Source organism: Myodes glareolus, chromosome 12, assembly GCF_982192425.1.
Source record: "Myodes glareolus chromosome 12, mMyoGla1.1, whole genome shotgun sequence".
NCBI classification, from domain to species: domain Eukaryota; kingdom Metazoa; phylum Chordata; class Mammalia; order Rodentia; family Cricetidae; genus Myodes; species Myodes glareolus.
The window spans coordinates 6,986,597-7,007,086 of NC_142037.1; the positions used below are offsets into that span (position 1 = coordinate 6,986,597).

Consider the following 20,490-nt stretch of genomic DNA (forward strand, 5'->3'; position numbering starts at 1 on the left):
CAAACCGCCAATATAGCCCGAGTCCTGGAAGTTACTGGCGGGGTAACCTTCCTTAATTCTGTGACCCGGGTTCGTAACGAGGGTTGAAAAACTCCAGAGAAGAGGCCTGGCCACGTGCATAGTCAAACAGGTCTCAGGCTCGCTCTTTTCTCTTCCCGGTCCTTCTCCACTACCCTCCGCGCGCCATCCCGACAGTTCTGGGAGCCGGGCCTGGAACTATCCGGAGTGGTTCGTCCAAATAAAGTGGATTGTCCAGACGGGACTGACCCGTGCTGGGAGAGCGAGAGGGAGGGGCGGCTGCCTGTGGGAACCGGTTCTTCCAGAGAAGCGCAGCGGGACTGCTGCGTTCCTCTCGTCTTGCGCGGTCACTCCGGTTGTTTGTGGAGGCGCTGTGCGTGCCGCCTTGTACCTGGATCTAGGTGCACAGAGTGTATGCACTCCTGTGCCGCTGGGCGAATACTCTGAACTTCTGTAACGTCCGGAGCCAGTTCGAGGGTCACCTCCAGAAACTCGCAGAAGTAGAAAGGGGTGAGAGGAGGACACACCCCCTTCCTCGGACTTGAGAGACTTTGAATTTCCCCTCCCCCACCCCACTTTTCCGCAGAGCTCTTCTTTTGTTGTCAAGTCCTTTTGATAAATGGTGGGGCTAGAAGCGCTGGGAGCCGGGAGCGGATCTGCGCCCTGCACAGGGGCGGGGGCCCGAGCTTGGAGACCGGTTTCCGACTATCGCTCTCCCTGATCTGAACCCGGTACTTGCAGGGGTCTGGTTGGGGACTTCCCTTCCCTTTGATTTGCTAGCCCATTCCTCTTCTCCAGTCTCTTTTTCCCTTCTGTTTTTTTTTCCCTGTCTCTCTCATTCCATGCGGGTAATGAGAACTTTCTGGAATGGGGATGAGTTTTAGAATTTTCTCGTAGGTATTCTTCCTCTCCGTTTTGATTTTATTCCTTGATTTGTTAGGATGGCAAAGTTAATGAGCTGGTAACTCGATTAATGCTAATTTGGAGAGAAGAGATGGTTTGTGCTTGGGGCTGGTTTTGTGTGTATGTGTGTGTGTTAAGAACACCTGCACTCAGGAAGGTTTGTGATGCCCCTGCGACTAGTGAGGAAGGTAAGTCTGAGATCGTGGCAAGATCACACGCAGGATTGTGACGGCTGCCTGAATAATTCCTGGAGATAAAGAGTCTCCGAGTACAGTTTACTAGGATGGCAGCTCCAAACTCTCTGCTGGGCAATGTGTCAGAAGCCGTTTGTTGCCTGCGGGTGTTAGTGCCCGACTGTGGCACCGATTGCGTGGCTGTGAAGGTGTCACCTATGGACAACTACTGTGGTCCCAGCGTAGCAAGCTCGTCCTTGGACTGTCTGCCATTTTGACCCCTTGACTAGGCCTGGACATCGAAAACTGGCGCTGCGGACAGAAGCAAGGGTAGCTGGAGTGTAGGCCGGGGGCGTCCTCAGTGTGAGCCCTTTCTTCAAATTCCGGTAGTTTTCTCAGTGCACTGGACAGTTCAAGGGAGGCCGCCCCAGCGCTTTGAGCCTGGTTGAAAGCTGGAACGGCTCTTGCTACAGCACGCGCTCATGGGTATGCACGGTGTTCCGAGAGCTCCAGCCGTTGGCCGCCTGCGTTTACTTGGCTCAAAACTCAGCTCAGCAGGTCGGAGCGCACGGGGGCGCTTAGGGGGTCTGCGTTCCATTGGCTTTGGAGGAGACACCATCATCCGATCCCTGCGCACCTCTTAAGGGAGGCCAAATCCCTGAAGGCCGCGCAAGCTATGTAGGTGTGTGTGTGGGTTATTAATTACTCCAGGCTAGGCCTAATACCTCCAACCCTCTGAGGTGGTAGGCATGGATGTCCTGCGGATTTTATTTGCACACAATGAACATGATTTGTTTTCTCTGAAAAGAAAAAAAGGTGTAGGCATGTAGATATTTGAGGAGGTGGAGGAGAGAAGGCGGAAGGGAAGAGGGCTGAGGAAAAAAAGTTTGAAAATGCCTTGAACTATTCACTGTCGAGATGGCTAATCAGTATTGAGGCCGGAGGGCAGGCGGGCCGCCTTTCACCGCCGCTTCCCTTTCATCTCTGGCTCGGCGGAGGCGCTCAATTAAAAGCCTATCAGTTTGTAAGTAAATCAACGCCTATCAGAGTTGTCACATCAAACAAAACGATTATTATTGCAGCCCGCCTCCCCTATTAATCTCCCTCGAAGATAATCCGCCTGACAGGTCAGGCCCGGCGAGCTGGAAAGCCTGGCCCAGAGCGCCCAAAGAGTCCTGGACTGGCACATGCCCCCAGGGGTCTCTGCACCCGGGTTCTGTTCCACCCAACAATCCCCCACCCACCCCTGAGGTCTGAGAGAAAGGGCAAGTTGAGGCCGCTGGATCCAGACCCTCCCCACCAAACTACAATTAGGCCAGAGATACCCGGAGCCCCTGAGGTGATGGTCAGGTCCGAGCCTAACTGCTTTTAAAACCAGTGAGGTTTGGGGAGGGACGCGTGGTCTCGCTTATTCCTCGAACTTTGCCATGGCCTGCGCTCTTCGAGGTTCGCCTCTTTGACTGCTTATTTTAAAATTTCCACTCTCTTCTCCTTTTCGTTTCTACTGCATTTTCTTTCTGACTCTCTGAACCTGAACCCTTCATCTCCTCTTTTCTTTCTCCGTTTCGTCAGGGAATATTTCTTATTACCGTACCCTCCCAGTGTATAAACCTTTATACGGTAGTCATATTCTCTAAAGGAGGGCATTCTCAGGGCCCGGGTTATTTCTCCCCCAGCAGGAGTGCGAGCAAGTCTCAGGCTTTCCTGCCTAACTGCCCTCTAGTTTCTTACCCAACCAGGGTCTTTGAGAGGATCTTCACCTTCCTAAGGCTTTTGTGCATTTGGAGACAAGGAAGTAATTCAGCCAGTACAGGAGAATTGAATGTGTGGACTGGGACAAGCCCCTGTTGTGGAATTAGTATTTTGCCTCGGAATTTCACAGTTTCTCCAGTGCTTTGTAACTATCTTAAGACCCTCGGGGCAGTGAGATTTCAGCACTTAGTGGGTGAAGGAGTGCCTAAGAGTTCTTAAGCAAATACACCCAGGTTCCTGCTTCCAGGGGCTCAAACTAGAGCCTCAGGGATTGGGTGGGGTTTGGTTTCCGAACTCCAGAACAGTGGTCTTCTTCCTGGTGTGTCTGGCTTCCCACTCTGGCCACCGCTTAGAATTGAGCACCTCCCACCCTTCTCTGGCTTATGCTCTTGTCCAAAAATCATACCCAAATGTGGCTGCCAGAGCCAGTCTAATCCAGGACTGAGGGCTGATTGAAGTGTCTCAGGGGAAAGGGTTCTTTGGAGGGACCCCAGGGCCTGCTAGTCTAAATGGCATTGTCCTCATCCACAAGGACCCTAGAAGGACCCTGCAGTTGAACATCTGTACTGAGCTCTCGAAGCAGCAGCCGGTCCTCTGGGATTGAAGGCGGAGACTAGCCAACAAAACCTACTTCAGACTGCTTGGTGCACTGGGATACAGGACACATACGTGCCTCATTTTGTCCCCACACTCCAGTCTTATGAAAATAATTTATTTTTGAACCTAGAAATACTATATATTCACATATATGCATATATATATATATATTGCACTGTCTCAGTTACCTGCCGGCCTGCTTTTCTTACGCATTTATTTAGGTCACCTTCACTGTGCTACAGATACTTAAAGGGCTATAGACAGGGCACTCCTCAACTCTGGCTGGAGGAAATATTCACTGGGTGGCTATTTAGACATAAGTTCTGTTTTGGGCCCCATGACATGCAAGCAAGGGATGTAAAAATACAACACATGTAAAAACAAAACAATGGACTGCTTATTAATTTTCCCAACATAATTAATTATAAGTGCACATGTTTAGAATTTAAGAATATTTTTATCCTATAGTTCTCAATTTCTGAACCGTGCCATGTTATGTGCTCTTGAAGCACATAACATAAGCGGTGTTACTACTGAGTGCCAAGATCTTTGTGCCATTTTATCCTCACATGGATAAAACTTACACATGGCTATGCAATAAATTCAACCTTGTCATTTTTAGAATCGGCAGAATTTCTCTGGTAGTCGTTGGTGCTACATGAAACCGAGTAAGTCCAACCAGTAGGCATCCAACTGGAAATGGCTCCTGGCTGGCATGTACCCGTGAGCCTCGGCTTAGTCATAGACGCGAGATGGCTCCCCATGCCCGAAGGCAGTGGATTCACACCCGCTGTTCTAGAGGTGCCCCCGGGTTTCATGTCCTCTTGCCGGGGTGCTGGGCCTAGGAGCCACCACATCCACTCAAGCTTCGGAAACCTCCAGGACTTCTGCAGGGCCGAGTCCGCCCCCAGCGAAAACTGAAAGCAAATTCCGCCGCGCAGTGTCCGAACTTTGCTTCACCAAAGTTTTCTCCAGGCAATCAGCGGCGGCTTTGGGTGGACAGAGTTAGTGTGAACACGTGAGGGAGGGACCCGGTGGCCTAGGTTGGCCCGAGGCGCAGTGGAGGCACCCCTACGTCTTTATTTTTGTTACTCCTTGGTGCCCACCTCCCAGCCCCCGCCAGATGATATCGAGTGTTTTCCAAACTGCTGCAGACGTCCAGCATGGGTTACAAGACCAGGAGTTACAGGAGAAGCAGGTTTGTAAGAGCTGTATAAAGCCTTGCCCCAAATCCTCCTCCTGTTTTGGGAAAATGTGAGACCAGATCACCTTCTGTGGGGAGGAATGTTTAGAAGTCATTCTGAGCAGTCCCTTGCCTAGCTCTCTGCCCTAACTTTGAACCAGAGTTTAAGTAACCTGGGGCCACCTGTGCTGCAACTTCCATCTCCTGCGCCTCTGTCATTGGATGAGGGCGAATGCAGGGCTACTCCTGGATCGCCTCGGCTCCCAGCAATGAGTAAAGCTTGCTGACGAGAATGAGTGAGTGCGTGGTTCCCACTCATGTGGGTTGCTCAGACTCTTCCAGCCAGGTGATCCCCTAACTCGAGGCGCTTCCCTTTGAAATCCACGGATTTGGGGTCTGGAAAAGGTGCAAACAGAGCGCTTGGACTCTGGCCGGGGCGACAGCCAGTCTCTCCGCAGGGCCTGTCCCCAGGCCGGCCGTAGTGGGTGAGTGATGAGGGCAGAGAAGGGCGACCATAAATCGCGAGTGTCAGAGCGAAAAACTCTCTTTATTGTCTGCATGATGGATGGGCCCGGGGACGAGACACCAAATACTTCGTATCGCCTTTAAATGGGAACACATTTTCCGTGGCCATAATTCATGTTTTTTAAATAGAAAGTTTGAAATGTTGCCTATATTTCACCGGCCGTGACATATTTATGAATCGCTCCTTGCATGCAAATATCATTATTTAAAGCGACCGGGAGAGCTCCAGGGAGGGGAGGAGGCACCCCTGGAGGGGGCGTGGGAGTGGTAAGCTGGGGTTGCAGGGAAAAGCTGTGTCTGGAAGCTGAGCACCCCCTGGGGCTTCGTTCCCTTGGACGTTGACAACGTGGCTAGGCCTCCTGGGGAAGTCTGCTTGACTTGAGACCAAGTGCAAGTTTCTTAAGTCTCCTGCGGGGGAAGCAGAAGATAATTCGCGTCCCTCTCTGAGGCCGGGATAAAAGCTGAAGCCACATTTTCCAAGAAAGAAGTAAAAAAAAAGTTTAACAAACACAAGTAATAATAATAATAATAATAATAACCCAACATGCTTCGTGTTCTTTGCCACTGCATCGATTTTATTGATTTTTATTCTGCAAACCTGGGACCGAGTGCACTCGGGTGGGGCGTTCGACAGTACTCAGTCACCACGCGGGGTGGGTGGGGGACAATCCTTGGGTGTCACCTCCCCCTCTCCCAGCTAAACATCTCCCAGGCACAACGGAGACTGCGCAAGACGCGGGGGACATAAATGACCGGCCCTCAAGCTTCATTCATTCTCTCCCCTTCTATCTGCCCAGCTCTAGCACCATTCCCGGCCTCCGCATTCTCTCTTCCCTTCACCGTCCGATCAATAGATTCTCTTCCTCTCTCCTTTTCTCCACCCTCTCAAAGCAGACAAGAGTGCTTGCTTGGCACACATGAAACAGAGGGCCTGAGCTCAGTCCCCAGCACTGCCCCAGTCAGGCTTGCCCGGGAGATGCCCACACCTGCGCCCTTACTTGCCCACACTTTACCTGTGCCGTTCCCAGCGGCGCTAGCGGCCGCACGGAGAACCGAGAAAGGGTGGGGAGGGCGGGAAAGTGGGAGGGACGGGGAGCAGCCGGTTGGGTTGTGCCCACCCGGGAACGTCTCTCTAGACTCGAAGCAGGGGCGCCGTTTTAAGTCGCTCTCGGAGCCGAGTTGTGCTGGAGAGATCAGGCCCAAGGCTGGGCGAGCCTGAGCCGGCCAGCTGAAGGAGGGGCGGACCCAGCAGCACTTCCGCTGGGGTGGGGCCGCGGGCTGCAGCGAGGCCACGCCCCCTGCCGCGTCGACCCGCCCCTTACTCAGGCCTGGTCCCCGAGAGTTGTTCAGTCCCAGCCTTAGGCCTGGCCCAAGTCCTCACAGCTTAGGAGGGCAGTGGTAGCTCCCGTTTTCCCACCTGCACCCACTTTCGTTTTAAATGGTGAAAGGAGGAGCCTAGGCCCGAGGTCACACTTGAGATTTATTCAAACTTTGGTCCTTTGGTGGTTTTACCTGGTCCAGAGGCTTAATGTGGAATTCAACTATATATCCCTTGGACTAGGTGGGTCTGAAAGGCAGAACAAAATTTCTTTTTCCACATTAACTGTTTTTATTCAACTGTATGTTGTTTAATAAATCCACATCTCATTTAAAGGCAGTGAATCTTCATGCGTAATCAATTAGCCAAATTACCTAAAGGCAAATAGTAGCTGGACTATGCTGTGGATGGGGAAACATAGCTAAGATGGAAAACAAGGACAGAACGCTAGCACTGATGGACTGTTCTGTGCCAGTCCTATCAACACTGATGGACTGTTGTGTGTGAGCTAAGTCCCCACAGCAACTCCCCGAGATAGATGCCACAGATGTCCTGTTTTATAGATAAATTAAGTTTGGAGAGGAGGAGTCAGCTGTGCCTTCACTCACTGCATCTCTCTCCTCTGATCCTGGGGACTCCAACTGCCCCGGGATGTTCGTCCTGTTAACTGTACCCATTTGGAGTTGAGGCCATGCTGGGCCAGAGGGTTTGTACAAAGAAGTTGAGAGGTGAGGTGGGGTGGTCTCAGCTCCCGCCATCCTGGAAAAGTTGAGCATCCTTGTGTCCCCTGATGTTCCAACCAAGGAGAGCAAGAGCTCTCTCTCTCTCTCTCTCTCTCTCTCTCTCTCTCTCTGTGTGTGTGTGTAACAAAAACAGACAAAACAAAACAAAGCAATCCAGGGCTGAGAGCACACACAGCAGCTAGAGTGCTTGCTTGGCGTGCCTGAGACAGAAAGCCTGAACTCAGCCCCCAGCACTTACTGTAGAAAGTAGGTCTATTCCTGTAACCACTGTATTTGGAGGTGGAGGCATGGAGGCAGCCTGCACTGTACAGTGAGTTCCAGGTCAGCCTGGATGAGACTCTGTCTAAAGAACAACAAAACTTAGCAACAACAATAAAAAAACCCCAAATAACAACAACAATACCCTTTCCCTCAAAACTGTGTCTGCAAGTTGAACACACCCTGGGGCTTGTTTCTCTTTTGCTTAAAAAATGTGTGTGCTCCAGCTGTTCTTAGCAGCACATGGGTCGGTATCCCCTGGCTGTCCCGCTGTCCCTGATCTTTGCTTTTTGCCCCCACTTATCCTGGGCTCCCACTATCCCTGGCTTCCTTTTGATTGCTCAAATTGACCAGGCTTCTTCCCACCTCAGGGGGTCTACTGACGCCCTCTGTCCTGTTCATCTGTCTCCCCCCCTTTTTCCTTAGACCTTCAAGTGCACACCACTCTTCCTGCACCCCCTCCCCCCCCCCCTCCCCCCGCTCCCGGAACCCTCAGCTATAACAGCATGGACTGTTGAGAATTTCTCTTCTTCCTACAATGGTGAACTCCAACGGGCAGAGCCTGGAGCCCTTTCTTCTAAGGAATGAATAAAGAGAAATAAAAATGTAGTCAGCTGTGCTGAATGACTGGATAATGGCGTCTCAGGTTCACTGCACTTGGTGAGGGGCACCACTAAGTGTACTCACATCCTGAGATGGTCTTGGGTTAGAGAGGGAAATACCGCAAATCTCTCGGAAAAATGACTATGTTGAGTCCTTGTACTGTAAATGCTAATTAAGAGGATGCTGGAGGGGCGCTGGAGAGATGGCTCAGGGTTTAAGAGCAATGGCTGCTATTCCAGAGGACCGGGGTTCAATTCCCAGCACCCACATGACAACTTACAACTGTCTGCAAGTCTAGTTCTAGGAGATCTGACACCTTCACACCAACGCACATAAAATAAATAAGTTAAATAAATTAAAAAAGAGGATTCTGGAGGAGTTAGATAAGAGTAGCATCTTACTTGGGCTTTAAAGTGGAAGATCCGCGGCTTGACCGGATGCAGGAGGGAGCGTGCCTTGGTCCGTAACCACTCTGTCCTGTGTTCAGGCATATATACACATCACAGTTCTAAGACTCTGCTGGAAGAGCTGCCCACAGCCCATCCTGGTGGCCCCTTTTCTTTTGGTCTCTTTACAGATTATGGCAATCTCTGTTCACTTCTCTGTGTCTTCAGACTGAGCTGCCACTATAGCTGGCTCATTATTCTGCCTGTCCTCACGCTCTCTAATCCGTCTGTCACACCTGCCTGGTTAATTTTCCTGATTACATCATTCCCTCTCTCAGGAACCTTCAGTGACTCCCCATTGTCCATGTATAACATTTAACTCTTCAGAAAGTATGGTTTCCAACCACTTATAGAAAGCTTTAAGTTGTATACCAAAGTTACGTATGCTCATGTCAATCAGGAAAATGCTCAAAGATATAAAAAGAAAAAATTGACTCCCCCCTCCAATTTCCACTCAGCCTCCTGAGGTACTCTTTGTGAGTTGGTTTTGAGTATACTTTTTTTTTTTTTTTTTTGGTCAGGTTCTGGGGATCATGCTCAGAGGTCAGTTGCAGTCAATCTAAGTACTTTACCCTTGAGCTATAGCCCCAGTCATTAGTTAAACAACAACAACAAAATACATTTAGTGTGTGTGTACACATGCATGCACATGCCACAGCACCTATATGGAAGTCAGAGGACAACTTTTTTTAATTTTATACTTCATTGTTTTTTTATTTATTATTTTTATTACTTTTTAAAAGATTTATTTATTTATTATGTATACAGTATTTTCAGTACTCTACCTGCAGGCCAGAAGAGGGCACCAGATCTCATAAAAGATGGTTGTGAGCCACCATGTGGTTGCTGGGAATTGAACTCAGGACCTTTGGAAGAGCAGGTGGTGCTCTTAACCATTGAGCCATCTCTCCAGGCCTACTTCATTGTTTTTAATTAAACTATACACCCTTCCCTGACCCCCGAACTCCCATTTACTCAGGAGATCTTGTCTTTTTCTCCTTCCTAGGTGAATCCATGTATGTCTCTCCTAGGGTCTTCTTTGTTCAGAGGACAACTTTAAGTAAGAAATTCTTTCCTTCTATGATGTAATCTCTGGTGATCGAGGCCAGGTCTTCAGACAACAAGAACTCTATCCACGGAGCCATCTCACTGTCCGCCCCCCCCCCCCCCCCCGCATTGCTTTCTTTGAGACGTGGTTTCCCTATATAACTCAGACTGGCTTCTGGCTCATGATCCTTTGATTCCACCTCCCCAGAGCTGGCATTTGATACCACAACTGACAGTTTCTGTCTTTTCTGCCATGCTCACCCATATCCCATTGCTTATTTACACAAAAAGATACCTATAGAAGGTTTCTCTGCAATTTCCTCATTCTTTCGTGCTAATAAATAAGTGATAGATATACAGTTAACTTGTTTTTAAGATACAAATATGTATGTATAATGCTTATTCAAGTATTCAGCTCTTAGTGGGCAAATGGTTGCTACCATGTTTTGTTGTGGAATATTATTTTAATCTGTGTTAAATTTGTTTATGCTGTGGAACATTTGTCTTAATGATGCAAAGATGTGTTGCATTCTTTTACATTGCATTTTTTTAACTCTGTGAAGCTATGATTCTTTGCCTGCATAAAATACCGAATGTTCTAATAAAGAGCTGAATGGCCAATAGCAAGGCAGGAGAAAGGACAGGTGGGGCTGGAAGGCTGAGGATAACTGGAAAGGAGCTCTGAGAACAAGAAGGGGGAAGAAGCAAGAGAACAAGGAGAGGAGGACATCAGGGGCTAGCCACCCAGCCACCCGGCCACCCGGCCACTCGGCCACCCAGCCACCCAGTCACCCGGCCACCCAATCACCCAGCCACCCAGCCACACAGTAAGCCATGGAGACAGAAGTAAAGAAAGGCATACAGAAATAGAGAAAGATAAAAGCCCAGAGGCAAAAGGTAGATGGGATAATTTAAGAAAAGTTGGCTAGAAACAAGCCAAGCTAAGGCTGTACATTTATAAGAAAGACAAGTATGATTTTAAAAAAGGCAAAACAGAAACCACAATTTTTTAATTAATAAAATTTGTGCCTATATTTTTGCAACCAATGATTTTTATTTCTGTAGGATAGATTAACAAATTACAATAGTCTGTTCACTAGCCAAAGTGAATTTCTTTGTCCTCTCCACACGCCCTGTGTTTTTCTTTTCCTTTCTTTCTTTCTTTCTTTCTTTCTTTCTTTCTTTCTTTCTTTCTTTCTTTCTTTCTTTCTTCTTCCCTCCCTTCTTCCCTCCTTCCCTTCCCCTTCCTTCCTTCCTTCCTTCCTTCCTTCCTTCCTTCCTTCCTTCCTTCCTTTCTTCCTTCCTTCCTTCCTTCCATTTTCAAGACAGGGTTTCTCTGGGTAGCCCTGGCTGTCCTGGAACTTGTTCTGTAAACCAGGGTGGTCTGTAACTCAGAGATTCGCCTGCCTCTGCCTTCCTAGTACTGGGATTAAAGGTGTGAGTCACTACTGCCCAGGCCCTGTATTTTTTCTACTTCTGTCTCCTCTTCCTGAAATAGCCTTGTACCTATACTCAACCAACTTCTCATCCTGCAGGGACCCAATCTGATACTATCTATGCAGTCCCTTCTGCTTTCCTTCTCACCTCAACACGACAACGTGCCAGGCTCAGGAGGTGGTTTGAGATCAGTGTAGACCAATCATAAGTATCCTGTCCTCTTCCCCAAGTACCGGTACAGCTAAGGATGGCCACAAGGCCAGCTTGTGGTAAGTGGGCATCAAGGGCATTCAAGCAGGACAGGAACGCTGGGAAATTCTCTTGTGTCATCATCAAATGCCCAGTTGCAAATGGTTTGGCTCTTCCTTCAGTTCTTGTTCTCTCTTCTCCCGTGAACTTGAACCAGACATCTAGAGCTGTAACCACTGTCTTATGATCACAGGGGAAAGACTAAGTGGACTGCAAAGAGAGCCTCAATCTTGCTGTCACTGCAAAATAGAGCCATCTTCAGCGTTTCCCCTTTTCCAAAAACTTCCTTAAGGGAATAAAGTCTCTATTTAAGTCAGTAAATTAAGGGTTTTCATATTTTCAGCTGAATACCTTGTTAACCTTCCCATTTAGCAAGCCTCTCCAGTAGGGGTACCCTGGGGTTACCAGCACAGTGATCAAAATAGGTGACACCTATTTTCAGAGACTTTTTTTCATGGGTGGGATGATGGTTTAGATGAGAAATGTCTCCCATAGTCCCCAGCATTTGAATGCTTCATCCCCAGTTGGTGGTGCTGTTGCGGGGGGGGGGGGGGCTTAAGGAGATATGGCCTTGCTGAAGGAAGTATCACTGAAGACAGACTTTGGGAGTGTAAAGATTCAAGCCATTTCCAGTTTGCGTTCTCTGCTCTGTGTTTGTGGTTCAGGTTGTGAGCTCTCAGCTTGCTACGTCAGCCACCATGCCTGCTGTTCCCCCCCTCCCCCCGCCACCACGGATTTTGTATCTCTCTGGAACCATAAGCCCTCAATCAACCATTCCTTCCAGAAATTGCTCTGCTCACGGTGTTTATCACAACAATAAAAAAAATAACTAACACAGATGGATTTTGAAATAGCCTCAGAAGCAGGCAAACATCCCTATGAGGTGACTTTGGTATTTTAGAAAGGTAGTCGAGTGTGGGAAACCTGTAATCCAAGGCATTACAGCAAAATAGTTACTCCGTCATGGATATTGCTGTTTCTTTTTCTTCTTTCACTTCCAAGAGTCTGAAACCCTTTCCTCTTCTGCGGAAAGCTGGGTCTGCTTCTAACTACTGATGCAGAAGGGGCTGCATCTTTCTTCTTCCTGCCCTGGTAACAGAGGCCTCACCATTGAGATCCCCTTCTTGGGTCTCTGATTTCCAAAGGGGGGGCAGAGGATGAAGAATCACTTGGAAACTGTTGTTGGAAGCAACGAGGCTAGCAGTGATCATGCCTCCTTGGGGAGGCAGAGTGGAGACAACAGCCGCTGCAATCCATGTAATAACAGTGGCCTGGCTGATCTTGTGCAGTAGCATGACCAGCTCCATCCCCAGTTGCTAGTTCTTGCCCCATGTGTCCAGGTGATGCTCCTGTGAGCTTCTGATTCCCCCTTCCTCTTCTTTCAGAGTTAGTCTCTGTCACTCACAACCAACAATGTCAACTGATTCGTCACAGTCTGGCTCACTGGGTGCCTTCTCGACATACCTATTGGTGATTATTTCTAGATTGTTCTGTGGACTCCATCAAGCAGCTTGGTTAAATGCCTCAAATCTAGCCAGGCGATGACTTCAAATGAAACAAATATATGTTATATTCAGCTCGGAGAGAATCATGCTGAATGGTTATATTGCATTTGAATATTTTTGATATCCCAGGCACTACTTGGGGGTAGCTTCAGGACACTGCCCTGTCTATCTCTTTGCAAAGCCATGCGTGGAGAAAATTCTTATTTCTGCCTTCTTTTTCTCCTTTACTTCCACCTCTTCCTGGATGGCACATAGTATGTCTAATTACAGTTTCTAAGCATCGAAGGACACTGCCAAGATCAACTACCTGAGTTGACAATTAACCCCCATTCTTCCCAGCAAGGCTTATAAACTTAAGTACCTCAGAATGCACACAAAATATTGCTGGAATTTTCCTTCCTGGAGACCCTGTTCTGGGTCCAGCACCCATTTCTACTTCCACACGAACTCATTATGAGTTTCAGCCTGTGACAAGCTTGGGTCCAACTGCTTGGATTGGAAAGCTAACATCATTATGACTTTCTTTACTAGGCATGTGGCCAGGTGAGGGTCTTGTCCTCTAAACTTCCCACTTCCTCCTCTGTAAAACGAAATTAGTAATGGTCCCCACTTCATACAGTCAGTAGGGCAATCAGAAAGAGAGTACTGCACCTGGCATGTCTGGCGTGTGGAAAGGGCTCATGGGTACCATTACTGTGGTCATCTGCCTGCTCTTTCTGACCCCCAAACCCTTGGAATCCTGTCTGCACCTCTTGTCTGGCTCTTGATTCTCTGCTAATTGATGGTGACTTTTATTAGCTATTTAAATTCTCCTAGTTTAACTTTGGGCTTTTGTGTGTGTGTGTGTGTGTGTGTATGTGTGCGCAATTAGGTCTAACTTCCCAATTAGATCTTGAACTCCTCTAGGCTTGAGCTAGATGAATTCTTTATAGTCTCAAAGCTGACTAGCAGTGGGCTAAGTAGAAAGCACTAATTAACGAACGTTTATTAAAATGAGTCATAAAATGTCCAACAACCACATAGTCCTTTGACAACCAGTGTCTCCCTTAATCCCTTAATCCTCACCTCAACCCTTTCAGGCATACACTGTCATGCCTCCTTTGCAGATAAGGAAACTGAGGTTTTGGAGTAAAATCACTTGCCCTTTATGGTCTCCAAACCACCCCCTTTCAGAAATCCTCAAACTCCTCCCTTCTTGAACTCCATGCACATTCTCTTCTAGGCCAGTCTAGATCTTTGTCCATGGCCCCTGGGGAGGACGATGGGGATAGTGCATTCAGTTTGAAAAGTTGGTTCTGAAAGAGCGAGGGCATGCACATGCAGAACCTGTTCCCTCTATAGCAAGTGTGTTGACAGCATCCACGGAACCACCGGTCCTCTCTGCGGTAGGCTGTGGGCGACTCTGCCAATTCTTTTTGCTTACCCACAGTTTCTGCTACAAACATGCATTGTCCCCAAGCACAGGGAGCTAAAGATGTGACTTTGGTCCATTTACTCATTTAAAAGAAATGAAGATAGTTGCATCTTGATGAAAAATTCTCTGGCCTGCCCACCCTATTGGAAACTATTCTTCTCTTTTCCTACCCTTCCTCCTTGCTTTCAGCCAGGTGGGAAGAGCCCCTTCCCTGGAACTTATTAGTCACAGGTTTGAAATGCTGGGGTGGGTTGGAGAGGGAGGAGTGATGGGTGTGGGGTGGGAATTTGGGGAGTCTTTTATTCCCGGCGTCTCAAAGGCTGTCAGGCTGTTGAGGGGTGGAAATGACTGGTAATTAGTGAACCTTCCCTGCTGCACACACTAAAGACACTTCACAGTCTCTGTGACCTCTGCGCCTGGTGAGGCTTTGTTATGTAGATATTCTTAATTGGGTGAATCACGTACTGCAAACAGCCTAGGCAAGAACATTGTGGGCTATGCTGCCTTGAGGCTTCAAACCGCGGCTCCAGCAGGTGCGTGGTGGTTGGGCATGAGGGCTGTGGGTATTGCATCCAAGGCCCCTGTGTAACTTAGTACACCTCAGGCATCCTTAGTGTGGAGGATGGCATCCTAGGGCCTCCTCTTTCTCTCTCTTTCCCTTCTTCCCAGTTTATTGATCACATGTTCTGAGCAGGTGATCAATAGATTTCAAAAGGATTCCCTACAGTCAAGGGATGACCACTAACTTTATTGGGAAGCCAGGAACACACATGGGTAGACAGACCACCATAGAACAGCAGGCATCAATGTGGAAGGGGCATTAACAGGGAAGTTCAGACCCTGGAGGAATCACTGACAGCCAGAGGGGAAAACTTGTTTGTGGGGTGAGGAGAATTTGGGAGGGCCTGTCACGAGAGAGAGTACCAGAACATCCTCAGGTCACTGTCACACCCAGACCTGACCTTGACTTACTGCTCAGAGGAGTATAGTGCATTGTGGGAGTGACTCACAGGGTCCCATCTGCTGCTTCTCCCAGAGGAGGGCACAATGTAATGAGACATAAAAGTTATCGTGTTCCAAGCAGCACTGGTCACTCCGCCCCATATGGTGCTTCGGTGGGTGACATCATAGTGGCTCCTCCAACCTCTGCCCCTGAAGGTCTAACAATAGGCTGCCATGTTGGCAGACACCCCCGCCCTAAGCCCCTCTCACTGCCCCTTTCTCCCTTGAGTCCTCACCACTCTTCCTGGGAAGTAAGGTGTGTTCTGAGAGCCTTGACCCCTCTCCCATCTAAATATCCTCATGAAACTGATTGGGTCTGAAGAACAAATGCCATTGTTCCTGCACCGACATTGTCCTCCAGGCTAACCCTCGGCTCTCTCCGTCAGGTCCCCGCCTACCTCTTTCCTGTCCATATTGTCGAGGCCAACGGTGACTCCCGTGGTGTCCATTTCTATATCAGTTCTTAGCTCTGATTTCTCTTCATCGTGAGTGCCTCAGACATAGCTCATCATTTCCTTTTTATTCCTTACTTATGAAAATGACAAATTTATGTAAAAAATTCAGATAGTGAAATTCCTATGTCTGCCCAGAGCCAACAGTGGTCACTGCTGTGTTCCCTGCCGTCCTTTTCTCTGAACTATCTTAGAGCTGCATGTGTTACGTTGTTTATCCCTAATTTCTTCATCTTGCATCTTCCAGGTCAGTGGGTAGTTTCTTAAAAAACCACGGTACAATACGCCCAGGTAAGAAAAGTCAATGGTAATTCAGTGTCTTCAAGCGTATCTCCAAACAGTTCAGATGGAAATGTTCCCAGTCGTCTCTGAAATGCTCTTGTAAGCTTTTTTTTTCTCCAGTTCCACTGTCCGCTCAGGAACAAGACATTGCACTTGGTTTCTCCTCTCTCCAGGCTGATATGGAACTCGCTATGTAGCCTAGGCTATCCTCTACTGATGAGATTCTCGTTTCAGTGCTGGGTTTCCAGAGGTGAGCCACCATGTCTTGTAAGAGGTTGTCATGTCTCGTTAACTCATTTTATCTCCCAGATTCTTCTATCCCACGTCCACCTCATTCACATTTTGGACAGGTTAGCCCAGATACGTTGTAAAATACTCTACTTTCTGTATTTGTTTTTCCAGTTAGACATTTTGCCAGGAACAACATGCAAAGACTGTATGTGAACACTGCCCATCTGATCACATCAGAATCCACGACGGCAGGCCGTTGGAGATGCTGTATGTTGATTGAGTAGTGACTGAGAAATCTCTCCACTGTCAAGACGTTCCTTCCCTTGTAACTTCAAGCAGCCATCTGTTAAACCTGTGTGAATTCCTCATTCATATAGTGCTTCTGCTGACCCCTCACGACCGTGGCTGTACTGGCAATGACATGGGAATCTTTTCTTTTGTGGTCCTTTATTGACTTAGAATTCTCAACTTGCTCTTGGCCTTCCCTTAACTCTTTTGTTGGCTCTCAGGATCTGTAGGGTTTTCCTAATCCTTCTTGACTTCCAGCTCTTGGTGTGCACTGAGGCCCAGGCTCCTCTTTTTGGACTTTAAATCCAAATCTAGCTTTATATGACCGTTTGTATTTCTAACTCTAGTCCAGATCATCTCCTAAACTCTGCAACTGTCTCCAACCTCCACGTTTGTCTCTCTACTTAAAGTCTCAAAGTCATCTCAAATATGTCCAAAAGTAGTATTATGTTCCTGTCTTCCTGCCCAACAGTGTGCGTCCAGCTCAATGTGACTACTATTCAACCCTTCCAGTTGCTTAACCCCAAATCTTGAAGTCTCCTTTAATTCCTGAGTTTCTTATATTTTTCCTGTTCAAGGTATCAGCGAATTCAGTTGATATTGTCTTTAAAGGTGTCCTTGTGATATACACTGTCCATAGGGTTCCAGTGATAACCTGCTGTTTGGCCCCCCTGCTTTTGTCCTCTCTCCATGGTCACTGTTAGCAGTCTTTAGAAAGTTTCTCAGGGCTTCCCAGCCCAGAAGAAGTAGAAATTCTAGTGCCAAGTCAGTCTTTCCGGCCCTACACCAGCACTGCCCGGTATTCTCCACCACGTGACTTCATTTACCATGGTTTCATCTTTCACTTGAGCCGCTCTGGCTTCTCCCAAACTCTCTGACACCCTACTGCCTCAGGGCCTTTGCCTCTGCCCTTCCTGTTGTTGGGAACACCCCACCTCAGGTGTCCACATGACTCTCCCTTACTTCCTGTAGTATTTGCTCCAATCCCTCTTTCTCACACTGACCTTTCCTCGTCATCTTGTTTTATGTCTCTCTGGCACTTATGTCTCTCTGGCACTTCTGTTCCACGCATGCGCTATTGTTCTCCAGAACTCTCCTCACCACTTGACATTGTACTTTTTATTTACACAAAACAAGTGCTGCAAGGTCAGATGTCCATCACCAGGCTTTATTTTAAAAGTTTTTTTTTCATGTTACATACCAACTACAGTTCTCCTTCCTTCCCCTCCTCCTGTTCCCCTCCCTCCACCCAGCCATCCAGCCACTCCTCAAAAAGGGTGAGAACTCCCATAGTGGGGTCAACAAAGTCTGGCATATCAAGTTGAGGCAGGACCAAGCCCCTCCCCCCATATCCTGGATAAGCAAGGTATCCCTCCATAGAAAATGGGCACCAGGCCACTTCATTCACTGGGGATAAATCCTGTTCCCACTGCCAGTGCCTCAAAGACCGCCCAAGCCACAGAACTGTCACCCACATCAGAGGGCCTAGTTTGGTCCTATGCTGTCAGTCCAGAGTCAGTGAGCTCCCACTAGCTCGGGTCAGCTGTCTCCGTGGGTTTCTTCGTCATGATCTTGACCCCTTTGCTCATATAATCCCTCCTCCCTCTCTGACTGGACTCCAGGAGCTTGACTCACTACTTAGCTGTGGATCTCTGCATCTGCTTCCATCAGTTACTGGACGAAGGTTCTATGATGACAATTAGGGTGGTCATCAATCTGATTATAGGGAAAGTCAGTTCAGGCACCCTCTCCCCTTTGCTAAGAGTCTTAACTGGGGTCATCCTTGTGGATTCTTGGGCGTTTCCCGGGACTAGGATTTCGTTTCTCCCTAAGCCCATTAATGGTTTCCTCGATCAAGAGATCTCTTTCCTTGCTCTTCTTCCTCTTCCTTGCCCTGTTCCTCCCCCAACTCAACCACTCGTTCCCTCTTGTTCTCTTCCCCTTTCCTTTCACCCCCTCCTAATTTACTTGGAAGATCTTTTCTATTTTCCCTTCCCAGGGGCACCCGTGTATGTTTCTCTTAGTGTCCTCCTGTTACCTAGCTTCTCAGGGGTTGTATCACCAGAATTTAAGTTAATGTTAGGTATAAAGTATGCTATGTGTATATATATATATATTATATACGTACATATATATGTATATATATATGTAATTGTTCCATATAAATATTCTTATGTAGCCTAAGCTAGCTAAGGCTGATCCTGAACCTTTGGTCCTCAGACCTTCACCTCCCTGTGCTGGGACTGCAGGCGAGTGCTACCACACCCTGCTTTGAATTTTATTATCATTTTTATTATCTTTGGAAGTGTTACCTAGACTTGCTGTGAACGCCTATTCTTAAATCATCAGCCTTGTGAATTACTGGGTCCACAGGCACATGTCACTGAGCCTGGCTATTACATATTTTTTTGAATGAATGAACTTACTCTCTAGTACCTCACCATGAACTAGAAATATTCTTGGTTCTAATTAAGCAGTAAGAGTCTAACATGTCCACATTCTCTCCTGGATGCTAGTGGCCAGTGCAGTGAGAGGGACAACCTTGGTATGCGTAGGACTGGAATGCAAGGTTGAGACCGTAGTTAGGGTTTCTGCTGCTGCAACAGAACACCATGATTGAAGAGCAAGTTGGGGAGGCAAAGGTTTATTAGGTTCAACTTCAGCATTGCTGGTCACCACTGAAAGAAGACAGGACAGGAGCTCAAACAGAGTGCGATTCAAGAGGCAGGAGTGGATGCAGAAGCGATGGAGGGGAACCGCTTGCTGGCTTTCTCTCTCTGGCCTGCTCAGCCCACCTTCTTATAGAACCCAGGACCACCTGCCCAGGGATGGCACTACCCACAGTGGGCTGGGCCTTCCCTCAATAATTGCTAAATGAGAAAATACATTCCAGCTGGATCTCATTCGGGCATTTCCTCAGCTGAGGCCCCTTCCTCTCTGATGACTCCAGCTTGTGTCAAGTTGACTCACAAAGCCGGCCACTATAAGAGCATAGCCATTAGACAGAAAACAGAGACTTGAGGCTAGTGTGACTCATGATCCTTGGCCCTTTCATGTATGTCTATGCTTGTGATGTGTTTGTGAGGGTCTGTGGTGCAGCCATGTGTAAGACTGACACATAAGGTATTTCCCTTCTCAAACACACCCAGGCCCTCCACAGGACTATAGATGACCCATGTTCCCATCTTAGCTTCAGCTTGGGAGTCTCCAGGCCTTAGCCCACCCATGCTTTGGAAGCAAGATGTACATCAAGGCCTGATGTCATTGAGCAAGCTTCTCTTCTGTTTAGAAACTTTATTTATTTTTTCTTGTGTGTGTGTGTGTGTGTGTGTGTGTGTTTGCGACAGCCCTTGGGGTGGCCAACTCTCTCATTCAACTGTGTAGATCCCAGGAATTGAACTCAAGTCACCAGGCTTGGAAGCAGGCACCCGTACCCACTGAACTATCTTGTCAGCTTTAGGCTTCTCTTCCCGCTGGCTAGGGTGATGTTCTGTTCTATGAAGTACTTCCGTTCCACTTCGTTACTTGTAATCATTAATTCTGTCAACTTAAGAAACTCTAGAATCACTTAGAAGACAAATACTTAGGCCTGTGAGGAATTTCCTAGATCAGGTTAGTTGAAGGATCTAGTCTAATGTGGAGAGCACTAACCTGTAGACTGAGGTCCTGGACTACATATAAAGAAGTGAGTTGAGCACCGGCATTCATCCTTCTGCTTCCGGATCACCATGCCTTCCCTGCAATGACGGATGAGCCAGGACGCACCTTTGTTTCCATGACTTGCTTTGGTCAGGCATTTTATCATGACAACGAGACAGGCAGTTAACGTACCAGCCAGGCTTAAGTGGTGACACCAAGAAGTCAGGTACAGCCTTGTGTTTGCCAGTCCTTCTGGCTGGGAGCCCTTTCTTCTAGGTCTTTCTGTGGCAGGCCCCATGTCAAGGTTCTGATTCCAGACAAAGTATTTCTCTCTTGGGAGAGCCTTTTTCAGGACATCCCACAGCTGCTCAAGGTTGTGGTGTCTGAATATCACAAAAAACACTGTCAGAGGCAGGGAGGAGAGC

General features: G+C 47.9%; 1 protein-coding gene and 1 long non-coding RNA gene across 2 annotated transcripts in view; one reads left to right on the forward strand and one right to left on the reverse strand.

Moving 5' to 3' along the window:
- Window positions 1–822: 822 nt before the first annotated feature.
- Window positions 823–20,490, forward strand: part of Lrmda (leucine rich melanocyte differentiation associated) — a 1,035,900-nt gene continuing 1,016,232 nt past the window's right edge. The window contains 1 exon segment of the mRNA XM_085698380.2: window positions 823–4,641. Coding sequence (XP_085554506.2) covers window positions 4,567–4,641 — 75 coding nt within the window. The 5' untranslated portion in view covers window positions 823–4,566.
- Window positions 3,624–6,383, reverse strand: LOC146892207 (uncharacterized). The gene is made up of 2 exons (XR_015004784.2): window positions 6,165–6,383; window positions 3,624–5,559 (listed from the first exon to the last, which is right to left on the reverse strand). It is a non-coding gene; the product is annotated as an uncharacterized LOC146892207 (long non-coding RNA).